Source organism: Crocodylus porosus, unplaced genomic scaffold (assembly GCF_001723895.1).
Source record: "Crocodylus porosus isolate Cpor-Errol unplaced genomic scaffold, CroPor_comp1, whole genome shotgun sequence".
NCBI lineage: Eukaryota > Metazoa > Chordata > Crocodylia > Crocodylidae > Crocodylus > Crocodylus porosus.
In genome coordinates, this window is record NW_017728949.1 from 42,108,058 (window position 1) to 42,128,963 (window position 20,906).

Genomic DNA, 20,906 nt, shown 5'->3' on the forward strand with positions numbered 1-20,906 from the left:
TGCTGCTTTGCACAGACTTATTGAGCACCACTGCCAGAAATGAAGCAACCCTGAATAAAGGAAGAGAAATTCAGTGGATTTAAAGCAGCTGGAGCTTGTTTTTTTAATAAATTGCATTTGCATAACAACATTGGATATCATACACAAGGACACAGCATATTAACTGAAACAGAGCAAACTACAGATTATGACCTTATTGAACTTAATGCCATTATCTGGAAACTAACGGATCTTGGTAAATATTGGAAGCATCTACAAAGCTAGTTTAGAATACAGTCTTACACTATCAGCCAATAAAAAATTTCAACTGAATCACTGCAGTAGAAATTCTAAATCAGTGGTCTCACTTATCATTAATGATCAGTAAAGGTCCTCATAGAGGAAGGTACGGTGTCATAAAAAAGTGTTTTATGTGAAACACAGCTGTTTTCTTACATGTGAGGCATACATCATAATGAAAATAGCAGGATGGACTGAATACTATTTGCCCATTCTTTCAAAAGTCCCAAGTGAGTTTTAATGACAGTAGTTTGCGTTTGGGCCTCCTTACTATAATACACTACTAGCTTGCTAACATCTCATAGGGGAAAATTCTTGAACCACTTTGGAACGCATGGTAGCATTTCCTGAAATGTCTCCCATTCAAGAACTCACCAGACCTCACTTCAGTTTGTTAATAAGATATGACAAAATGGCAGGTTCATGACTGTGAACAAAAACTAAACACCTAAAATGTAACTAAAGTAAAAGACAGTGAGAGAGAATGCCAGACCAGTTCTCAAGCAAAATAACTGTAAATATATTCATAGTAGTGCATGAGGCAAGCCTTCACACAGTTTTTATGAACTCTAAGAAAACTATGGGTGCTGGAAGCAGGCCAGTGCACCAGGGAGAGCTGTCACACCCCAGACCACCTTAGGCCTCCACTCCCTTGTTGGGGCTTCAGCTTTTCTGGCCCCTTCCCCACTGCTCTGGCTGGTCCCTTAGGCCTAGGCCCACTACACTGGGCCTGGCTTCTTCAGCTGCAGACTTGTTCTACCATCATATTAGGCTCTTATCTCTGCCCCACCGGGTTCCAAGCCCCGGGCTCCAAGCTCTGCTCCTGTCTCAGCTGTGGCTCTCTAGCCCTGTTTCTGTGCCTTAAGCCTATCCCACTCACCACCAGTTCTAATGATAATGAAAGAGCAAACCCACTGGCTATAACCTGAATGAAAAGTGTAAACACTCTGGTCACAACTAAGACTCTCAACACACTGGTTATTTAACAAAACCCTACTCATCCTGGGTCCCATTCCCTGCAAGCTCTCAGCTTCATATGTGTTGTTCCCAAGCATAGCAGGATCCTAGGCAGTAGTTCAGTCACAGCTGGCTTGCTGCAGAGTTCTTCCCCCTCTGGCTTGCAAAGCCAGTCTGGCTTCCCTGGCTCAAGCCCTGGCTTATATGCTGCTCCAACTCTGCCTACTTCATTCAGGTAACTTGCAGCTGTACTCTGCCCTATTGTACAATTGTTGTGCTACCAGCACATCAATGAGCACTCTCAGCTTCTAGCCTCTAGCTGCTTATTTCTTTTCAGCTAGCCTTTGTTTGTCTCTCCAAGCACTGTCTATCACTGCTTCTACCTCTTAAAATAACAGAAGCCCCAGGCTTCCTGTTACAGTGCATACAGACATTACACTTAGAAGTTCAGAAGGTTAGATCAGGTCAAAAATGGTGGTCCCATCTAACCCAGTAATTAAATACGTGCCAGGAGCCCCATCTAAGATAAGTCAGAGGAAGGGGAAGGGTAAAAAAGAAATCAGGGGGCTAGTGGCACCATGGAGGGCAGAATTGGCAGACCAGCAGGGTTTGCAGGGGGGTTGACAGGATCAGAGCTAGTGGCTTCTCAGGGGGTTTGGTGGGGCCTGGGGGGGCTGTTGGTGGGATCAGGGGGTTCTCTACCCCCCAGCCAGGGGCTATTCTTAGCTCCCCAACCCCACCCTACCCCCAGATGAACAAATCCCCCTGCAGACCAACCCCCATCCCAACTTACTTCAATCAGACTCCCAGCACTAGTGAACACCTGTAAAACCAGCACTGGGGATGGTTTGCGGGCTCAGGGGTGGAGGTTTGGGGCCAATTTGGAGGGGCCAATTGGTCTGCGGGGGGATTATCTGTCTGGGGGTGGGAGGAGAGGTCAGGGAAGCTAAAAATAGCCCATGGTGAGGGGTTGGAAAAGCGCAACTCAGGGGCAGGGGTGAGCAGTTTGTTGCGGTTGTTTTTTGGCTGGAATCTTTAGTTTGCCTATGAGAACTAGAAGTATGTTCTATATTAATTTATATGTTTTACCAGACACAGAATTATTTATCAATATGCAAAACTTTTGTTTGAAACTAAGAAAAAACAAATAACTAAAAACATACTGCAAGGACAGGCAAAACCAGTATAATGTCACCCCCCACCAAAGACAAGTTTCTGATCACAGATACACCTCTGTAAATACTGTGTAATTGCTGGAGTTGTGTTGGATTTACATCAGCATAATTAAGAGCAGACCCTGTCATATTTAACAGTAAATAAGTAGTTTAGAAGCTTTCCCTGTAAATGTTGGTAAAGCATGAAAATGAGTAAAGCATGGGATATGAAGGTAGGATGTTGGCTGCTTAAGAAGCTTTGCAACTTTCTGCCAAATCTGTGTTTACTGTCATCTTACTTACTTACATACTTAGTGTATGCTCTGAATTTCTTCTTTCATATGTTACTTCAGCAAGAAGTATCCTATCTGCTATATTTCTCAACATCTCTCACTAGCCCTGTTCCTTCACACTCACATCTCATTGCCAAGCGCGTATTTCCAGACTGCATGAGGCAATAGATTCCACATACCTGTGTTTCTGTTTTTTTGTTCTTCTGTACCATGCTTTCTGCGTTGTAATAGTGAACATTTCTTCTTCTGTCTAACAACATGATTATATTCAGATAGCTTAATATAAGTAGAGTATTTCAGCTTCAGTTCTAAAGGCAAGCTATTATAACCAGTTCCCCTTTATATTTCTCAAATAAAACTACATTAGAGATAAGATCTACATAGGTCCAGTTTGAGGAGTCAGTGAAGAGTATGACATTAAGTAATTACAGACAGCTGAATATTCCATAACCATATTTTTTACTTCTGTGGGTCTCAAAACACTATAGTATGTCAAATCATATGATCATCCCATAAAGCTAAATATTCTTCACTTTATTAACTATACAGTTTTATATCATCACTGTTCTTCTTCAGGGAAAACTAAGTAAATCATAGCAAAGATTTCTGCAATTGATTACTGAGTGATAAATGGACAAAGCAGTATACCATAAACCAATTATATAATATAGGTGGTTGTACTAGAAACTGATTTTTCTCTTGAATTTTTATTTCAGCATTTCATTTCTTGTATCAAGTTTAATCTTTCTCTCAAATAAACTGCAAGACATTCCTAGTATGCAAGACTCAATGGTGAAAAGGTGAACTAGAAAGTGCTGACACTGACATGAGATTCTTTATACTCCTTATACAAGTAGCAGTATTCAGAGAGAAAAAAAAGGAGTTTCTTCTATACTAATATGTAATGTATGCTGTCCATTTATCCAGAGGAAAGCAAAATCCTACCTCTCAGAAATGCTGTCTACTGTATTTCATTCTAAAATGCATACAGGCAATTTAATAGCACAGTGCTTCTTCGATAACTATTTAATTTAAGACACATGATCAAATGGATAACAGTCAGGACCATTGCCTTGTTGATCAGGTGGTAAAAAAAAGTATTCTGTTATAAGCACTGACACCTACATGCTAAGATGCATAGCACATTAAAATGCCTTAGGAAAGACAGACAGAAATTATGTACATATGCACTGAGAGCAACAGCATTTAATCTGATTAAGAATCTAAACAACACTTTCAAGAAGTTCACATCTATTGCTATACAACACTGAAGTCACTGAACAAGTTAGTATTTATATTTCTTAAACAAACTACCACTGCAGGTATTTGCAAACTCCCATATTTTCACAGAGGTTCTATTTTTTACTAGTTCATTATATATAAAACAAATATTCATCCTGACCTTGTTGAGGCCAGGTCTCTCTCTCACTGCACACCCAAGTAAGATCTGCTCTTCATTTTGTTATGATCAAATGCTTCTCAGGACATGTATAGTGACTAGTAACATTATCTTATCCACAGAGGAGGAAACTGGTTGTTTGTATGTTATCCAAGGAAGCTTGAGCAATCCACCATAGAAAGGAAAACCTCTAAAAATAAGTCACCTCCCTGCAGATTCACTCTTTTCCTGTCTGGGTTTACAACCGCATGAAAAGACAAAGATTAAGGATAAAATTGCGAGAGCTCATATGACAGATACACTAAACAAATGAATTTATTTCTCTCGTAGTCTGTTTAAAAGAGTCAGAACATTGCAGGGGGAGGTGTGCTAGTGACCAACAGGATGTGCATGACCAGAGTTCCTAGTACACAATCTCTGTTTTTATGTTATTTTTCAGTGTGGTTTTCTTGGTCCTTTAAAACAGTTTTCAGGGTCATGCAGTCAGCTCTGTTTTAACTTCCTGATGCCAAAAAAAAAAAAAGAAAATCGAATTCTTTTTGACACAGGGAATATGTCCTACTATATGTTTATAAAGCACCACACAAGTCTATGGTGCTATGAAGTGACTAATATGTTATCAAATGCAGAATTTACACTGCATTAATATACTTTGGAGAGTAAAGCCAAAGATAATTCAGTGCATAAAGGCAAGATACACTAGTGATTTCTGTCTTGTTATAGAGCTTCTCACAGGGAACTGTGCATTATTCCCTGACAAAGAACTTAAACAGAGATTTCATCTTCTACAATCTGCTACAGCAGCTGGTGGGGTAAAACTAGATATCTCCAAGGATGAGCACTCTCTGAGGCCGAGCAGATGTTCATGAACAGGGTGCTGCTTCAACAGACATAGTCATTAGGGAAAAGACTAGACCATTTTCACTGGTAATTGCTGTTATCAGGACAATATCATTTGTTTTGACTCGCTTTTTCCTTGAATGTTAAAAATGGAGGTCACAGAAAAGCCTATCCCTATGTAAATGGCAGAGCAAATATCTTATTTTTCTCAAAGAATATTTTTCACAAGGAATGCAATAACCTGCTTCTGTCTAAGCATAGGTAGTTGAACCACAGTGTTATCACATACACAAAATCTATAAAATTCAGGGAGGAAAAAAGAGAATAAAAGAAAAGAGGCTACATAGAAGTAGCAATTTCTTTTTTTTCCCCAGGGGTAAATTTGCAGGGTCTACAGTATACAACTTAAGCAGTTTTATTGACTCAAGTATATATAAAATATTTTACCAAATGATGCGTCTTCTGGGATACAAACACAGATTATAAAATATCAATAATTTTGTTTCCTTCAGTCATGCTACTTTATACGAGTTTATAATTTACAATATGATTTAAACAATATGCAAAGAGAAGTCTAAGAAGGTAGTCCTGATTGCAGTTCAAAACTGGCACCAGAGAGTGACCTTATAAAGATTTTACAATTCTTTCTTGAACTTGTTAAAAAGAGTATGTAGTTCTAACTTCTTTCATCCTATCCCTACAATTTAGCTTTATTATTCATACTGAAAATTTCATGAAAAGTATTAATGGAAAATGTAATAGTCTTTACTTGAAACAAGACTGCCTGTGTCTCTGATGTTGAAGAAAAATGATTTTTCATATTTTGCTCCCAAACTTACACTTTCAAACTGTAAGTTTCAGACTTAACAAGCCACTGGAAAGCAAAAAGCCTACAGTCTACAGCTCTCAGCATTACTCTTCAGACTAACTTTAGACACCAAATATTGACATGGCACTGGTTCATTTATCCAAATAAGGTCCACGACCATAAAAGCAAAGAGGACTTTAAGTCTCAAGGATTTCACTAGATTCCAAGCTAAAAAATTATCAATCACAGGATCTCGGAAGTCTCATAGGAACTCTGCTGAGAGCAGGTGTTAAGAGTGATCTTCCCATTAACTGAATAGTAGCCATATATAAATTCTATTTTTACAGCTGTTACTATTAATCAGAAATAATCAAGCTGAGAACAAACAGTAACAGTTTTAAGATTCCTAAATGTGTAGTTGGATTTAGTTTTGTCCTAAACCTGCAGAGCTATATCGTTTTGGAATTATTTGTGTGAAAACCTACGAGTTATGCTGGATTTAAATTCTCATTATCTGGAGAGCTGAAAATTGTAGGTTATGGGTTTTAATATTAATTTCCTGCATACATTTGTTGTAATGATGTGGACATTGTCATCTCTTCTTTTCTTCCCCAGGATACCACTGAAAATTAATCCCTGTGGGCCATTCTTGGCTATATTTAATAAAAACAGAGATGAAAACTAAGTGAATGGTATGGTTTATATTCTGTCAAAACAGATTTTCCTAAGTCTGCTTTCACCAAGCAAATCTTGACTGATCTTAAGGAAAAAAAGGTCCCAGCAACATATATCCTGCAACTTATTAAAGATATGTGTATGTCCACTATAATAGTAATATAATATTACTTCTCTCCATAGGTTTCCTGAGAATTTTCATAATTAAGCTGTCTCTTTTGACTCTAAACTTTTTCTAAAGAATATTTCTATGCTTTAGGTGTTACATATGTGCAAAGTGCAAAAAAACAGAAGCTGCCTTGCAGAAACCAAATACTCTATTCTAGCCTGGCTAATTCAACCTGAATTAGCCATCAAAGCTACTGCTAAGTTTTTTTCAACATCATTGTTAAAAGTTCAGAAATGTTTTCCCCCAAGAGAGATTTCAGAAAGATTCAGGATGAAGCTGGTTGCAAAGTGCACAGCAAGCAAATACCTCAAAGTCAAGCTTATAGTCTCTTACTGACACCTGCAGTATGTTCAATATGCTTCAATGTAAAATTTCATAAAGACAGAAAAACACTGAAAAGTGTGTGCAGGAACTCCCAAGACACTTCTTCCTTTATGGTAGTTACCACACATTATTGAATGGCTGTTACTGAAACAGTTTTCTTTTTACAAACAACTTGGTTGTAGACAATGTATTAACCATTTAGGCAAGTATAGACGGAGGGGAAAATAGTTAAAAGCAACTTCATAATTTTCTGGTGTATGCACCTTCAGATACAAAAGTATACATTAAAAATTATGGAACATTCAGGAAGCAAAAAGGAAACACATGCTAAAGATTTCTTTTTCATTGTTCTGAAAAAAGAGAAAAATGTCTGTGCGAGTATAGCAGGGAAATTACTAGAGACAACCCCCTCTGCCCCTAGTTAAAGGTGAAATAAAAGGATTTTTAACAGACAAAACCTAAGGTTAGATCTGTTCCCTTTCTTCATTAGTATCTAAGGTTCCATTTACATTTTACACAAGATTTTCCTTTTGCTTTTGCCAGATTAAATCAGCAGTTATGACATGACTGGGACACCATCATATTCAGGCATGAAATTTTAACTGTAGGGGAGAAGAAACTTACAGCATAGCCAAAGCTTACAGTTTTACCTCGACTCTATTTGAGCCATACACATTGGGCTAAAACCTGCTCTGAGTTATGGCAGGACAACTAATGAAAAAAAATCTACCGCTATCAGCATATTCAACAAATTTCAATAGGTTCCCTGGATACTCCTTGGCCCTGCTGCTACAATAGAAACCCTGCTTAGGGCTTAGGGCACAGTATTTATGTAAGATTAATAGTTTGCAATTTCATTGGTGAATTTTTCTGAAAACCTATTTATAACAAATGCCATCAGACATAATGTCAGGCATCTCTCTGCAAGACAACAAGTGCTTGGTTAACATGGATCTTGGGGGAAAAAGAAACTCCCCAAAACCCAACTCCTCATTCCCCACTTCCCCTGTCAAGGAGACTACAAACAACAACCATTGCCTAAAATATTACTAGTAGATCTTTAGGATTCATTCTGATATCCTACATAGATCCCAGTTAACACAACAGGAGTTCCTCATATGAATCACTTTTATAGGTCACTTTTCCACAGGCTACAGTGTGGACAAAATCTAAATAGGACTTTCCAAATGCCCATATTTTTCAAGTCAACTTTCAAATCTTACAAAAATTCAGGTATGATAGATAAAACTCTGATAAGATTCACAGCATCTGATGAGGTAAGCTTGGGCTCACAAAAATTATGCTACACATCTCTGATTTAGTTGGTCTGTAAAGTGCAAATCTTTCTTGCTTCTAGTAAAAGCCTGCCAGCTATGAATAGTAATAAATGAATGACACAGCAGAATACTGCCTTAACCAACTTAACAGTACATTCAACCAGAAGGAAAGCTTTGGGGAACTTGGCACATGTAATAAATATGCCAAATTATGAAGTTACTTTTAGATTATTTTAATTCTATTTCCCACTGAATGAAATACAGGCAACCCTGCTTAGCACTCTTAATTGGTTCCTGAAAAACCAAGTGTTAAGTGAAACAAGCATTAAGCAAAACCAAAAGTTTTTGATGATCCAAGACAGCGACTGCAAGTGTTTTTAATGACTCAAGATGGCAACCGCAAGCATTATAATAAAAATCGTTGTGCACTAAGTGGAATCAGGTATCAATTTAAAATGAGCATTATAAAGAAATAGCACTAAGTGAAACAGCATTAAGCAGGGATTACCTGTAATGGAAAATATAAAAGGTCAGTGAGATGAGGCTCTTCTTGAATAGCTGGTATCAAAAGCTAGTAAAAAGCTAACAAAACAACATCTGGACACAAATAAATAAATTTAATCTGAATTGTTTTTATTTTAGTAAATAAGTGAGCAAGTAAACAACTAAATAAGGTCAATTTCAAAACAAATGTCAGAAAGTTATTTGTTCCAGAATTATGCTTTTATGAAGTAAGCTCTCATGCAAAGTTCTCAAGATAAAAAAAGGCCTTTTAAGAAAAATAACGATGTTGTACAATCTTGTGGACAATAAAATAGTAAAAAAACCCCTCCAGAATGCACTAACTCTCCAGAATAATTAAAAACAATGACATTTTGTAACTCTGCTAACACTGAATTTGTTCACACTCAATTATAGTGTCATTGTACTACAAGTTCACTTATACATTTATCTAATTATGTTAATTGTTTAATAAATCTTTTGACTTTACCTCCCAAAGTGTTTTGAAGTCCTTCTGCTCAATTCGAAGGAGCTCACTATACTCCCTGGTAACAATAGTAGCATGGCGAGGTGTGTTATCAAGAATGGACTCCCCAAAAGCAGTTCCTATCCCCAATGTACATATCGTCACAGCATCCTTTGAATAAAAGAATAAAAAGATTATATTAAGTATTTGGATTTTGTAGTGATCTGTAATTTTGTGGCACATAACCATTAAACATGCCACAGCCTTAAAGACACTTAAGACTTTAAGATGAAGATTTTCACTCTTTTTTTGGTACTGATTTTTCAATTACTGATAGTCTAGTGGCACAGAGATCATAAATATGGGAATGAGTTAGAATTTCTGTTTTTCTCTTTTGTCAGCCTTGCTATACAGTAGAGAGAACAGGAGTCACTGCCACCTTTAGAAGGAAGTCCTGACCTCTGGCCATGTATCTTTTAAAGGTGTTGAACATTGAGATCCTTTACAAATGACAGGGATGATCAGATAATAACTGGCGGAGGAAAGACAATCTTAGAATATAAATTCTGCCCTATTTTTAGGCTGCTGTGAACAGAAGGAAAATTTGCCAGCTATTTTTTCTGAATAAAATCACTTTTCAATAACAAAGGTTTTGTATCCTTTTGGTTTTAATATATGTCATCTACTCAAGGTCTGAATGCATTGCATTCTCTAATCCAAATCAATTCTTGGTATTTCTATTGAGACTGCTAGGAAAGCTGTCAATTGTTAATGAATGCTTGTCCATGAAGAACTGGACTAAAAGCATAAAATCATTTCACACAGATCAGGCATTTTAGAGGTAACTCCCTTAAATTAAGAACAACTTGGAATGGATTGAGAATAATAATTATGATCCCCACTTGCAGCAAGTTCCACTTCAGTAGGTTCCACATAACTATCAGGATCCACTCAAACGGATCTCACTGTAGCATCAGGGCCTTGTGGTGAAAGGCATTGATAATCTAATCCCCTTATCTATCATTTCCTCTAAGACAGTTCTGAAATAAGTTATATTCTACTGCAGGAAAACAAAAGAAGACTACTAGATATTAAAACTTTGATTCAGCTATGTACCTAAATACCAGCCTAACTTTGAGCGCACAACTAATTAATTCAATGACTACTCAAACACTTATAGTTGAACATATGCTTAAATATCTTCCTGATTGGGGCCTTAATTACTGACTTTGTTCTGGAGTCATTTTTAAAATAATCATTAAAAACAGTAAGAGCACAAATGAATTTTTATGTGATATGTATAGGGAATTTGACAGAAATGCAATAATCTGATAATAAACATATATGTATTGTAATTTACTCTGAAAAATTCATAAGGACACAGAAAACATAACCTCATTTAACTTTCTACAACATTAGCAATATGACTTGGTTTCATTCTAAAATTTGAGATTCATAATATGGCCACAAACATAAAAGCAACAATTTCTGTCATCCCCTCTACTATTTGCTCACAGCTGATAAACCAGCAGAGATGCACCAGCATATTTCAACATCATTTTCTGTACTTAAAATGGCATTGTTTTCCTTTCATGCATCTAATACGTGATAATAGGCAAATGTTATTAAGATCAAGTTAGTAGCTTTGTAATCACATTACAAAGACAAACGTCCATAATAGTATAGTTCTCTGAACCATGGCAAATTGCTTTAGCACAGATATTACCATATAAAATTATGTGTTCAGGAAAATAAAATCAATAATGTCTTGGAAAAGAATTAAGGATCTAGGAAGAATTTAACAACTGGCAGTAATAAATTTCTACAGGGAGGCAAATGTGAGTAGGCACAGTTTGAAACAAAAGAAGCATATGAGTGTATGCACGGCAACAACATACCCAGAGACAAGGTTGTCTAGACAAATCTGTACTTAAAACCAGTAAATATTCTACTGTTACCATGGAAAGCACTCAAATGGGCTACAAAAAAATGCCCTCATTGATCAACCACATTTTGATCTCAAGGCTTATGATACATTATTCTCATCCTGATTTATTAGATACATGATCTCTGTTCTATGCTGATTGAAAAAAATAAATTCACACTATGGAAGAAATTGAAATTTTCCAATGAGACAAATATTGAGCAGATTTGACATTTATTACTTTCTTTCCCCACTCCCCACCTCACTTTTGCTTTTTAACATACACACAAAAAGTATTTTTAAAAAGAGAACAGATGAAGATTAAAAAGGGAAATGTGTTTGTTAAGGAATCACTTTCTAAGAGACTTTTCAATTGCAGAAATAAATTAACACTATGGGTTTTTAGGTCAAGGAGCTTGAGTGATCTTTGGTTCATTAAAGAAAAGTCCATGCTTCTATCCAGGGAAAGCTTTTTCACACTTTTTTCCAGACATCCTTTCTTTTCCCCCAGGTGCAGTTTCTGTCAGCCAGTTAGGGGGCAAACCCATTTTATTCCTTCAAGACTTTATAGTCCTATTTTCTTTCTGCTCCCTGTTTACATATCTCCCATCTGGGGAATCAGGTGTGTGTTTCCTATTAGGACTGTTAACCTTATATTCAAGGATCTCCTGCTGTTCAATGCAGACTACCTTTACGAGGACTACTGGTGGCTATCTGTTCAAGCTGCTGTTCCCCTCTGAATCCCTGAAGCAGCAGGGGTCCTAGCTGCTGGGAACCAGCTAAGGGTCACAGCTATTTAAAACAATGCATTAAGGACTTGAAAAGATTTGTTTCTATTGTTGTACATTCTCTGCAATCATTGTGAAATGGTAGAGAGTTCAGATATAAATTGCTTGCATATTTAGATTCACTACAGGTTCAATATGTATGACATGGAATAGCTGCTGTTTAAAGGAAAAGTTTATTGGAGAGCTGTAATAACATTCTGTAGAACTCTTCAGGATCAAACTTCAACCATCTCACAACAGATATACTCAATGTACGCTCCTCCCCCACTTGTGAAATTTTACATTTTCAAAATATGGCTGTACAGTTTTTGTAACCAAGGAGAGGCAGTTTCATATACACAGGATGTAGCACAGGACCAAGACAATCCCAGCTGGGGAGAGCCCTCAGAATCAGGGTGGGCAGCTAGAGTAAGGTTGGTCTCTTCCCCAGTAACTCACCTGCAGGCAGAGAGCCATGGGAACCAGAGCAGCCCACTGTGCTGCTGCAGCAGTTTATCAAACTGTGCTCCCTGCAGAGCTGGGGGCACACAGAAGCTGGCATCACACTGCTGCAATGTAGCAGCATCATAAAAGTAGAAGTCGAGCTGGCCAGAGGGAGAGAGGCAGTGTAGCCCAGACAGCATTGGATCCACCACACAAGAGGTTTGTTTCTCCATCCTGGGCTGCTTGTACACACCACAGGGATTTACTTTTGTTTAATTCTCCCTAAATTAAAGTGGTGGGTTTTTAAAATCACCACTTCAATTTAGGTCAACATAAACCCCTGTGGCATGTACACAAGGGTCAAGCCCGGTCCTTACCTGCCTCTCTGGTGGCAGGGGGAGGAGGGGAAGGGCAAGCTACCAGCGGGCCGAGTGGTCCCTGGGCTGTGGAGGGCCCAGTGCTTACCTCTAAGGTGGCAGCACTGCCCCCCAGGCAGCACCCGCCCACAAGCACCCAGCCCAGCAGTCCCAGAGGTCACTGCAGCTACAGAGGGAAGCACCACCCCCCTCCCCAGCCATGGAAGGAAGCACCGAGCCCCTGTGCAACTCAGGCAGGCAGGCAGGCTCCAGAAAGAGAGAAAAATAAAGATCAGGTTCGCCACTTTTTTTTTCTTTCAGTGGAGCCTGCCTGCATGGGTTGCCACTGGGCTTCCAACAGTGTAATCTGTCGCACCATTAAAGCAGTGCAAAAGGGTATTCAAGCCACTTTAAAAGCCAATTTTGTGGCCTGTATAAAGACCCTTGGAGAATCGGAAGGGTCTTCAGCCTCACATCAATGCAAATCTTCCAGGGTAAGGAAGACCTGTGTCACCCAACATTCATACCCTGGAAGGAGAAGTTCTATAAGAAGGGCTGCCAGAACCATAAGGCTTTGGTCTGGAGTAAGGACTTTCAGGAGTAGTTTGCTTTTATTGAGGTTTTTTTTTTTCCTTTTTTTTCCTGCTCTTGAGAGTGTAATGTTTCTAGGGAATTAACTGGTGGCACGGACTGTGGCCAAAACTCAGAAGGTGACCCCAGTTCAGGGGACTGGACTTGCCACATCGGGTATTAACAGTGCCCAGATACTTTCTTGAAAGGGGAAATGAATTTTTTAACACTAACGATTTCTTTTTTTTTTTCCACTGAACTGATTGACTGTTTTATTTTCCTGCATTATATTGAAAAGACTGCTCTCTTCCAGAATTGGAATGCCATTAATTTACTCTTCTTGAGCAACAGCATCCCAGCAGTAGCCAGCAGTGATCTGACAGTGCAGGTGAGGTGCTTGAGTCATGATACAACATCATCCAAACAGTTTGGGATCTTTGGGTAACTGACAGTATTCAACTGAGTTCCAGATCGCCATCATCTTTATACCAGAGGTTGGCACGTGGACGGAGTATAAGGGAGGAGGAGCCCCAGGAAGATCCCACCACTACATGAGTATGCTCATGGAGACACCCATATCATCTTTGAACCCTCCTTAGTTGTTTTTTTTTAAGATAAAAGGTATGGCAGGTGAGTCGAGGGAGGTCTCCTGGGCACTTGTACAGTCAACATGTACCCATCCTAGTGGGAATGTCACACAAGATAAAAGTGTTTTATTAATTCCGTTATGGGGTCCAAACTAATGCATTGCTTTATTCCTGTGAGTACACCTTTGCTTTGTGAACAATCCCATGGAATCTTTTAAAATCCCAGATGACTCAGGATAATGATAAAAACATAGAGGAGATGAGACAAAAAAAGAAAACAGAAATAGTTTTAAGGGTCTGGGCATTTTTGCTTAATGTGTTGGATTTATTCAACGTTTTCGCACCTAAAAGTGATTTTGGATGCCCTGAGTTAAAAAAAAAAAAAATCATTTCTCTACCCCTTGTATCTTAATTCCACATCTACCCCTTCTGGATACTCTACATCACTAAGGTGACTATATGTCCTGGACAGCTCTGGATTTCAGAAGCTAGTCCTGGCCGGCTGTTAAGAATTATAATGGGCACCTTGGAAATGCAGGGTCATGGGATGCAGTCTGGACAGGAGCTGGAGAGGTCCATAGCACCTTGCAGGCATTCAGCCCTACCCCCACTGATCTGCAAGAGCACAGTGGGAGGGGAGGGAAGGGGAGGCAATGGGGGCAGGGGTGGGGGCAGTGTCCCTGTTTTCCCAGATGGTGCCCTAGATTTCCAGGATTTCCATGTGGTCAGCCTGTGTATCACTCTTACACCCATTCTGAAAAATAAATAAGTGTGTGTTTGAAAAGGTTACATGTTGTAAACACAATGGCTTACGGACTATTTCAGGTAGTTCAGTTTATCTGCTGCCAAGACTTTAATATCAGAGAAACCGAAGGACAAAAGTTAAGGAAAAGCATTCTCATTATGAAGCAGTTTTTCTATAATACCATCCACACAAGAATAAATGTAAACTTCTACAGAAAAAGGTCTCTCCAGGCAACCTACAGTGGCAGTAATTCTCCACATTAGAATTACAATTTGATACTATATGGCCATTATGAATAACAGTCGAGATTAGCCTCTTTATATTAGACTAGGTAATCTGGTTTAAGATACCTTTCTTAGAAGCACTATTTCTTTTCTAGCTTCTAATTAAATTATATACAAATCCCAGCAATTAGGTTACTTCCATATATGCCACAGGAGCCTATGCAAAATATACATCAAAGTACATAATCATTTGTTCCAATCTCAGATGGCTTACAGAGACAGTTTTTGATATTTCACACTTCTTAAGCATATGAAATTCACATGCATGTGTCGCAAAGCACCTCGGTGCTCTTCTCCTATAAAGAGGGGAGGTGTCTAGCAAGGCATTGAGATGCCTACTACTTGTGGAACAGCAAGTAAGGAGCCCAGCTGCAGGTTGCCAGCGCAACCAGTAAAAGTCAGCTGACAGGAAGGGGCAGGGCCTGGCCCCTATATAAACCCCAAGGCTGAGGCCAAGCAGGGAGTTCCCTGCTAGCAGCTGTAGAGGAAGGAGCTCTGCCAGGCTGACTAAAGAGGAGAGACTAGACTGCAGGTATAGCTGTGAGACTGGGGGAAGGATAGAGCACCCCTGATGTGGTGGGACTAATATTATAGCCAAGCGGCTTGAATTTATGTTGTAGCCAAGAGGCTTGAGTTTATGTTTGCTGTTTACACCTGGTGGTTTGGGTGAGGCTATTAAGGGTTGGAGGAGGCCTCACTGGGGACCTATGGTAGCGCAGGTACCCTGGCACCAGAGAGGGCACAGCATTTTGGGGTGCACTGACCCCGGCCCCCAGAGAAGAGGAGTGAAAAGTTGGAGGCCAGGTGTGGCCAAGGCTGCCTGAGCCCTGCGGGGGCTCGAGACCCCGAGGAGGAGAGTTGGGGCTAGGCATGGCTATGGCCACCTGAGCCCACCTGAGAGTGAGAAGACCCAGAGCCAAGGGACAGTGAGATAAGCCCCAGAGTCAAGGGGGCAGCGAGACAAGGGCGCCTGTGGGGCGCAGTTGCGAGACAAGGCTGTGGAAAGCCAGAGTGCCAGAGAGTGTGCTGAGAGACAAGGGATGGGGAGGGCCCGAGTGCCAGAGAGAGGGTGCAGAGAGCAAGACAGACCAAACAACGTCTGGTACATCAGCAAGGCTTGCGATGTGGTACAGGGGTGGTTGAAGCCATGCATTGCCCATAAGGCTGGGGTGCACCGAAACCCATTGTAAGAACAAGATGAGTGCCAGCAGGAGAAAACCATGTCCAAGAGGATGAAAAGCAGCCTCCCTTTAATATTTAAGACATGGTGGGCAAAATTTTGAGAGTGTTTGAAGGAAACTTGGCATGGTACGGGGTGGTAGGGGAGATAATGGCTGCTCCTAGGACCCCGCTCCATGACAGCACGTTAAGTTCAAAAGACAATGCACGTAACTGTAAGCATCTACAAATGACAGAATAATCTATGTTTAACAGAAATTACATCCATATTTTCTCCAAGGTTCTTCTGACACTACGGACTGTGGTGTACCTGTGCTAGGGGAGGTACCAGGAGCAGTCAAAGCACAGCAACAAATTGTTCAGCGTGGGCTGATTTACCCTGCTTCTCAACATAGTAAACTAGCCTATGCTGAGCTTGGGAGCTGTCACAGATAGACCACCGCTGTCACCCAAACTAGCCTAGATTGCGTATCTCAGTGCTATATGGCAGCTTGCAATGTAAACACATTCTTCATTCCAAAATAGTAGCTCTTTCTTAAACATGTAGCATGGCAATGCTACCAAAACACCAGGAAAAAAATCAACCCTGGGATTTTTCTCCTCTTTGAAACCCTTCCCTTTTGTGTGCTTCATAATGTCATCTAAATTTTTTCATTCTACTAGACACAAACGAAGAAAGTCTCTGTTTACCGTTCACTGAGCTCCATGTTCAAACCCCACATACAATACCTATGTGGTATTTCCAACTATTTTGTCCAAAAAGAAAAGTAAGTAATGAGAACAGAAAGGATCACCTGTGTGCCTTCTAGGGTGCTATATTTACTATTGAAACACAAACAATGTCTTCTTCAGTTTATCCTTCTTTACTTACACAGATAGTGCTTAAGCAACTGGTGTAAAGCAGCCCATACACCCTCAAAATATACTGGAGACATAATACTGTAATTTCTCTGAATTGTAATTTTTTACCCCATTTTAATGGCAAGTAAAATTGCTGCTGAGGTTCAGAGTAGTTAGTGTAAGTCTGTCTCCCACAGGAACAGAACTACCAGTAATAGAGGAATCTGTTCCAATCAAAACTCCAGAAATTGACAGATTAAATACCTGAATGAGCTTTTCAAATTAGCCATCTTCTTTCTTATGTATCCTTGTACTGCCCTCTTGTGACAGATTATAGTTTTGCAAGTAGTAAAACAGCAATTTACACAAGACAAGGGAAAAGAAATTTTACCTATCGAATCTTAAATTGGTCTCTCTTGTAACAGTGATTTCACTAAAACTAAGTCAACCTGGAGAATATTTGATATTATAAATATAGCAAAGAACAATGTATTTCAACAGTGTGAGAGGGCGGCATGCTCATTTGGTCAATCATTATTACAGAAATAGTAAAACTTGCTCAGTTGGTAGCAGCTAAGGTCTTGTCACTATGGAAAGACAGTAAACTGTAAGTTAGGGTGTGAATTTACAGCCCACTGGCTAGTCAGCATTACTTTCTGACACAAAAACTTGTGGAGCACACTAAGTGCAAGGTAACTTACCGACTTAAAAGTAGAATAAATTATCTTACACCAAAGGCCTTTTCAGTGCACACTTAAAGTGCCCAGGAACAGTTAATGGAAAGTAGCTAGGGTACTGCAAATTAAAACCCAAGATCACTGCACACTATCTGTGCCATGTAGACAACCCCCAAGTAAAATTTAACTGATTATCGCATTTTAAAGCAAGATAGCTGATATTAACGTGCATATGCTATTAATGATCTGCCATTATAAAAACTGGCTTGTTTTTAACCAGCTTTCCAGTTCACCTTTAAAGATAATAACAGAAATGAGAACAACATCAATACCAAATCATAACTGCTATGATCCTGGAATCATATGGCATGTACAGACATTCACTATCCCAGGATAAACTCCCCTGAGATTGACTTAACATGGGTTGTTCCCAGGTTATTTTTCTACTGGATGGGCCATTTTTATTCTGGGAGAAAAAGCCTGAATGTCTGTACACTCATAACTTCCCCAAGAGAAACTGAGTATCTGTATAAGGCCATAAAAATTTAGGGCCAAAATGGAAATGGAAATGGAAATGGAAATGGAAATGGAAATGGAAAAGTCATGCCCCCTCTGCACTGAGGCAGGATTGTGTATGCTTAGACTATACCTAACAGTGGTTCTACAGCCTTCTTAGAAAGATTGATCCAATGCTTCACTATAATTAGAAAGTTTTCCCCAATATCCAACCTCAGTCTTCCTTTTTGCAAATTTAGCTGATTTCTTCTTGTTCTATTCCAAGTGAAGATGCAGACCAACTGACTACCATCTCCTTTACAACAACATTTGACATAATCTGCAGAAAACTCATTCTGGTGAATCATCCTCCTGGAAAACAAGCGCATTTGTATATGTACTGAAAATAATTTCCAGGGATGTCAAATTATTAACATTTTACTAAGTGCAGTAGTTTTTTCCTTTCTCTCCTACTTCCTTGTCTTATAAATATTTTATTCCTCGGTTTCAGGCCTAGCTCACCAGCAATGCCAACATTTTGATGTGACTACAAGAGAGTTCTTATTCTGAAGTGAGGGCTGCAGTTATACTATTAGGATTACTGACTGCGGCTACAGTTAAAACCTTTTTAGCTGGGAAATAAAGATTTCTAGGGAATTCAGATAATGAAGTTCCTGTATACCATGAAAAATCACCATATGAAAGAACATAGTGACTCATGTCTGATATTCAGAATCGGAACACTTTTCATAGTAGTAATTTTAAGTTTCCTGAAATCAGTAACATGGTTCCTTCCAACAAGGCTAAAGGACAAAGGGAACAAAAGAGAGAAACATTAACACAATCAACACGCTTGCGATGGAGAAAAAAAAAGTACCAATGAAAACTAAGCCATCATTACCCAAGTCTTTAAAGAATTCAAAACATTTCTTGTCACCTTACAACTGGCTTGTTTTAAAGAAACATTTTTACCTGGTGGTTGCTTGTATCTGAAACTTTAACATCCAGCGATCCTGTCAAAACAGCATACCAATTTGTTCCAATATCACCCTGACGAAATACTAGAAAAGCAAAATATAAGCAAAAAAATGTTCTGTAAAAATAACTAACAAGAGCAACAAGTTCCTCCCCTCCCCCTGCCCACACTGCTGTATTACTGCAGTGATAATTAGCACCACAGGACTTGCTATACTATATCATATTATAGACAGACAAAATACTCATGACACTACAGCATATGATTTCAGAATATCTATGCACAGGACATTGGTACAAAAGTAGTAAAATACATTGTTTTAGCCATCCTTCTGCTTTGTTTCCCTTTTTATTGCTCTTCTAATTAAGTGGAACTAAAGAACATAAGACCTGCCATCTACTGGGTCAGACAATAAGTCCATCTTACCAAATATCCCGTCACATAATGGCAGAGACCTTCTGAATTTGCATTTCTATTAGGGCTGTGTGAAGCTTTGGGTACTGATTCAATATGGAGGAGATTTGGTGCCCAAACCTCTGAATTGAATTGGGAGACCAATAAAGGTATGAATCAATTCGACACCTCCAAGTCAATTCTGAACTGCCCCCAGGTTGTGGGGGAGGCAATCCCCATGGCACCCCACTGCCCTGTGCTGTGTGGGGGCACTCTTCCATAAGCCCCCAACCCCCACCTGACTCTAGTGTCCCAGCGCTTTAATCCCAGGGCAGGGCAGACATTGACAGGGCCAGGAGAGCGGGCAGGGGTTGGGGGCCCATGGCAGAGCCCCCCACACAGTGCAGGGCAGTTGGGGACAGCAGGGATTGCCCCCCCTGACCCCCACCCCACACGCGCACACACACACACACACACACACACACACACACACACACACACACCTGGCAAGAGCTAGTAGTGGGGCCTTTTTTTTTTTCCTTTTAAGAGCCAGGACACTGGGGCCAGGAGAGGCAGCCATTGACAGGCCTGGGAGAGCAGACAGGGAGGGGATGGGGCCTGTTTGATTCAGAGATTCTGCCAATTTGTGACAGTGATTTGAATCACCAAATCGAATCACTATCCCCCGAACTGGCCAAATCCAAATCTGAAGCGAATACTAGCCACTTCCCACAGGCCTAATTTCTATGTACCTTAGACCTTTAAAGCACTTGTTGATTTCCCTTTCCAGAAAGATCAGTCATACTTTATGTTAAGGTTCTATTAATAAATGGTTAAGAGACACCTTAAATGGCTAATCACTTGTTACAGCTGCTTAAAGAGACTGATATTGTTTCTATAGCTAGCTTACAATAATTTACAACATATACATAAGAAAATGAATAAGTATATTCGATATGCATATACAAAAAAAATCAAATCCACTTTATGAATGGAAAAAGAAGGGAAGGCACACAAATCTTTAAAAAAAATTGGCCAATATGTCTGTGGAAAAATTCTGTGCTACCCCCCCACCCTCCCCCATTTTTATTAACATCAATAACATCAAATCAAAATTATGTTCATGTTATATATGCATTATATATCTACCTTATTTACACAAAGTTTATTATCATTGTATGTTTTTGCTGGCTTTGCATATCATCTTTTTTTTTTTTTTACTTCATCTGGGCCAAATCTTTCAGTCCTAGCTCAAATAAAATGCCCACTACAGTCAGTCACAGTTTTGGCTGTGCGAGAACTGCAGCATTTGGCTATTAAAACATTGGCACTTGTGTGATTACCAGGGATCCTGGTTTTCTCCATTTAAAAATCACAAATTCTCTAATAAAAATCCCCAATATCTGTGTTATTCCACAATTAAAATGAAATGCCACTTAACACCGAAAAATGCAAGGTTCTCCACCTTGGGAGGAAAAACCTGCAGCATCCTTATAGGCTCGGCAGTCCTATGTTGGATAGCACTAC

General features: G+C 39.5%; 1 protein-coding gene across 3 annotated transcripts in view; it reads right to left on the reverse strand.

Annotated features, from left to right (window-relative positions):
• Nucleotides 1-20,906, reverse strand: part of RAPGEF4 (Rap guanine nucleotide exchange factor 4) — a 285,020-nt gene that overhangs the window by 222,828 nt on the left and 41,286 nt on the right. For 2 of the 3 annotated variants that reach the window (XM_019554378.1, XM_019554377.1), the window contains exons 3-4: nt 18,983-19,071; nt 9,167-9,313 (exon numbers count right to left, since the gene is read on the reverse strand). In XM_019554378.1, coding sequence (XP_019409923.1) covers nt 9,167-9,313; nt 18,983-19,071 — 236 coding nt within the window. Of the gene's footprint in view, nt 1-4,085; nt 4,400-9,166; nt 9,314-18,982; nt 19,072-20,906 lie in introns of those variants that run through there. The other variant, XM_019554380.1, reaches the window with a different exon arrangement.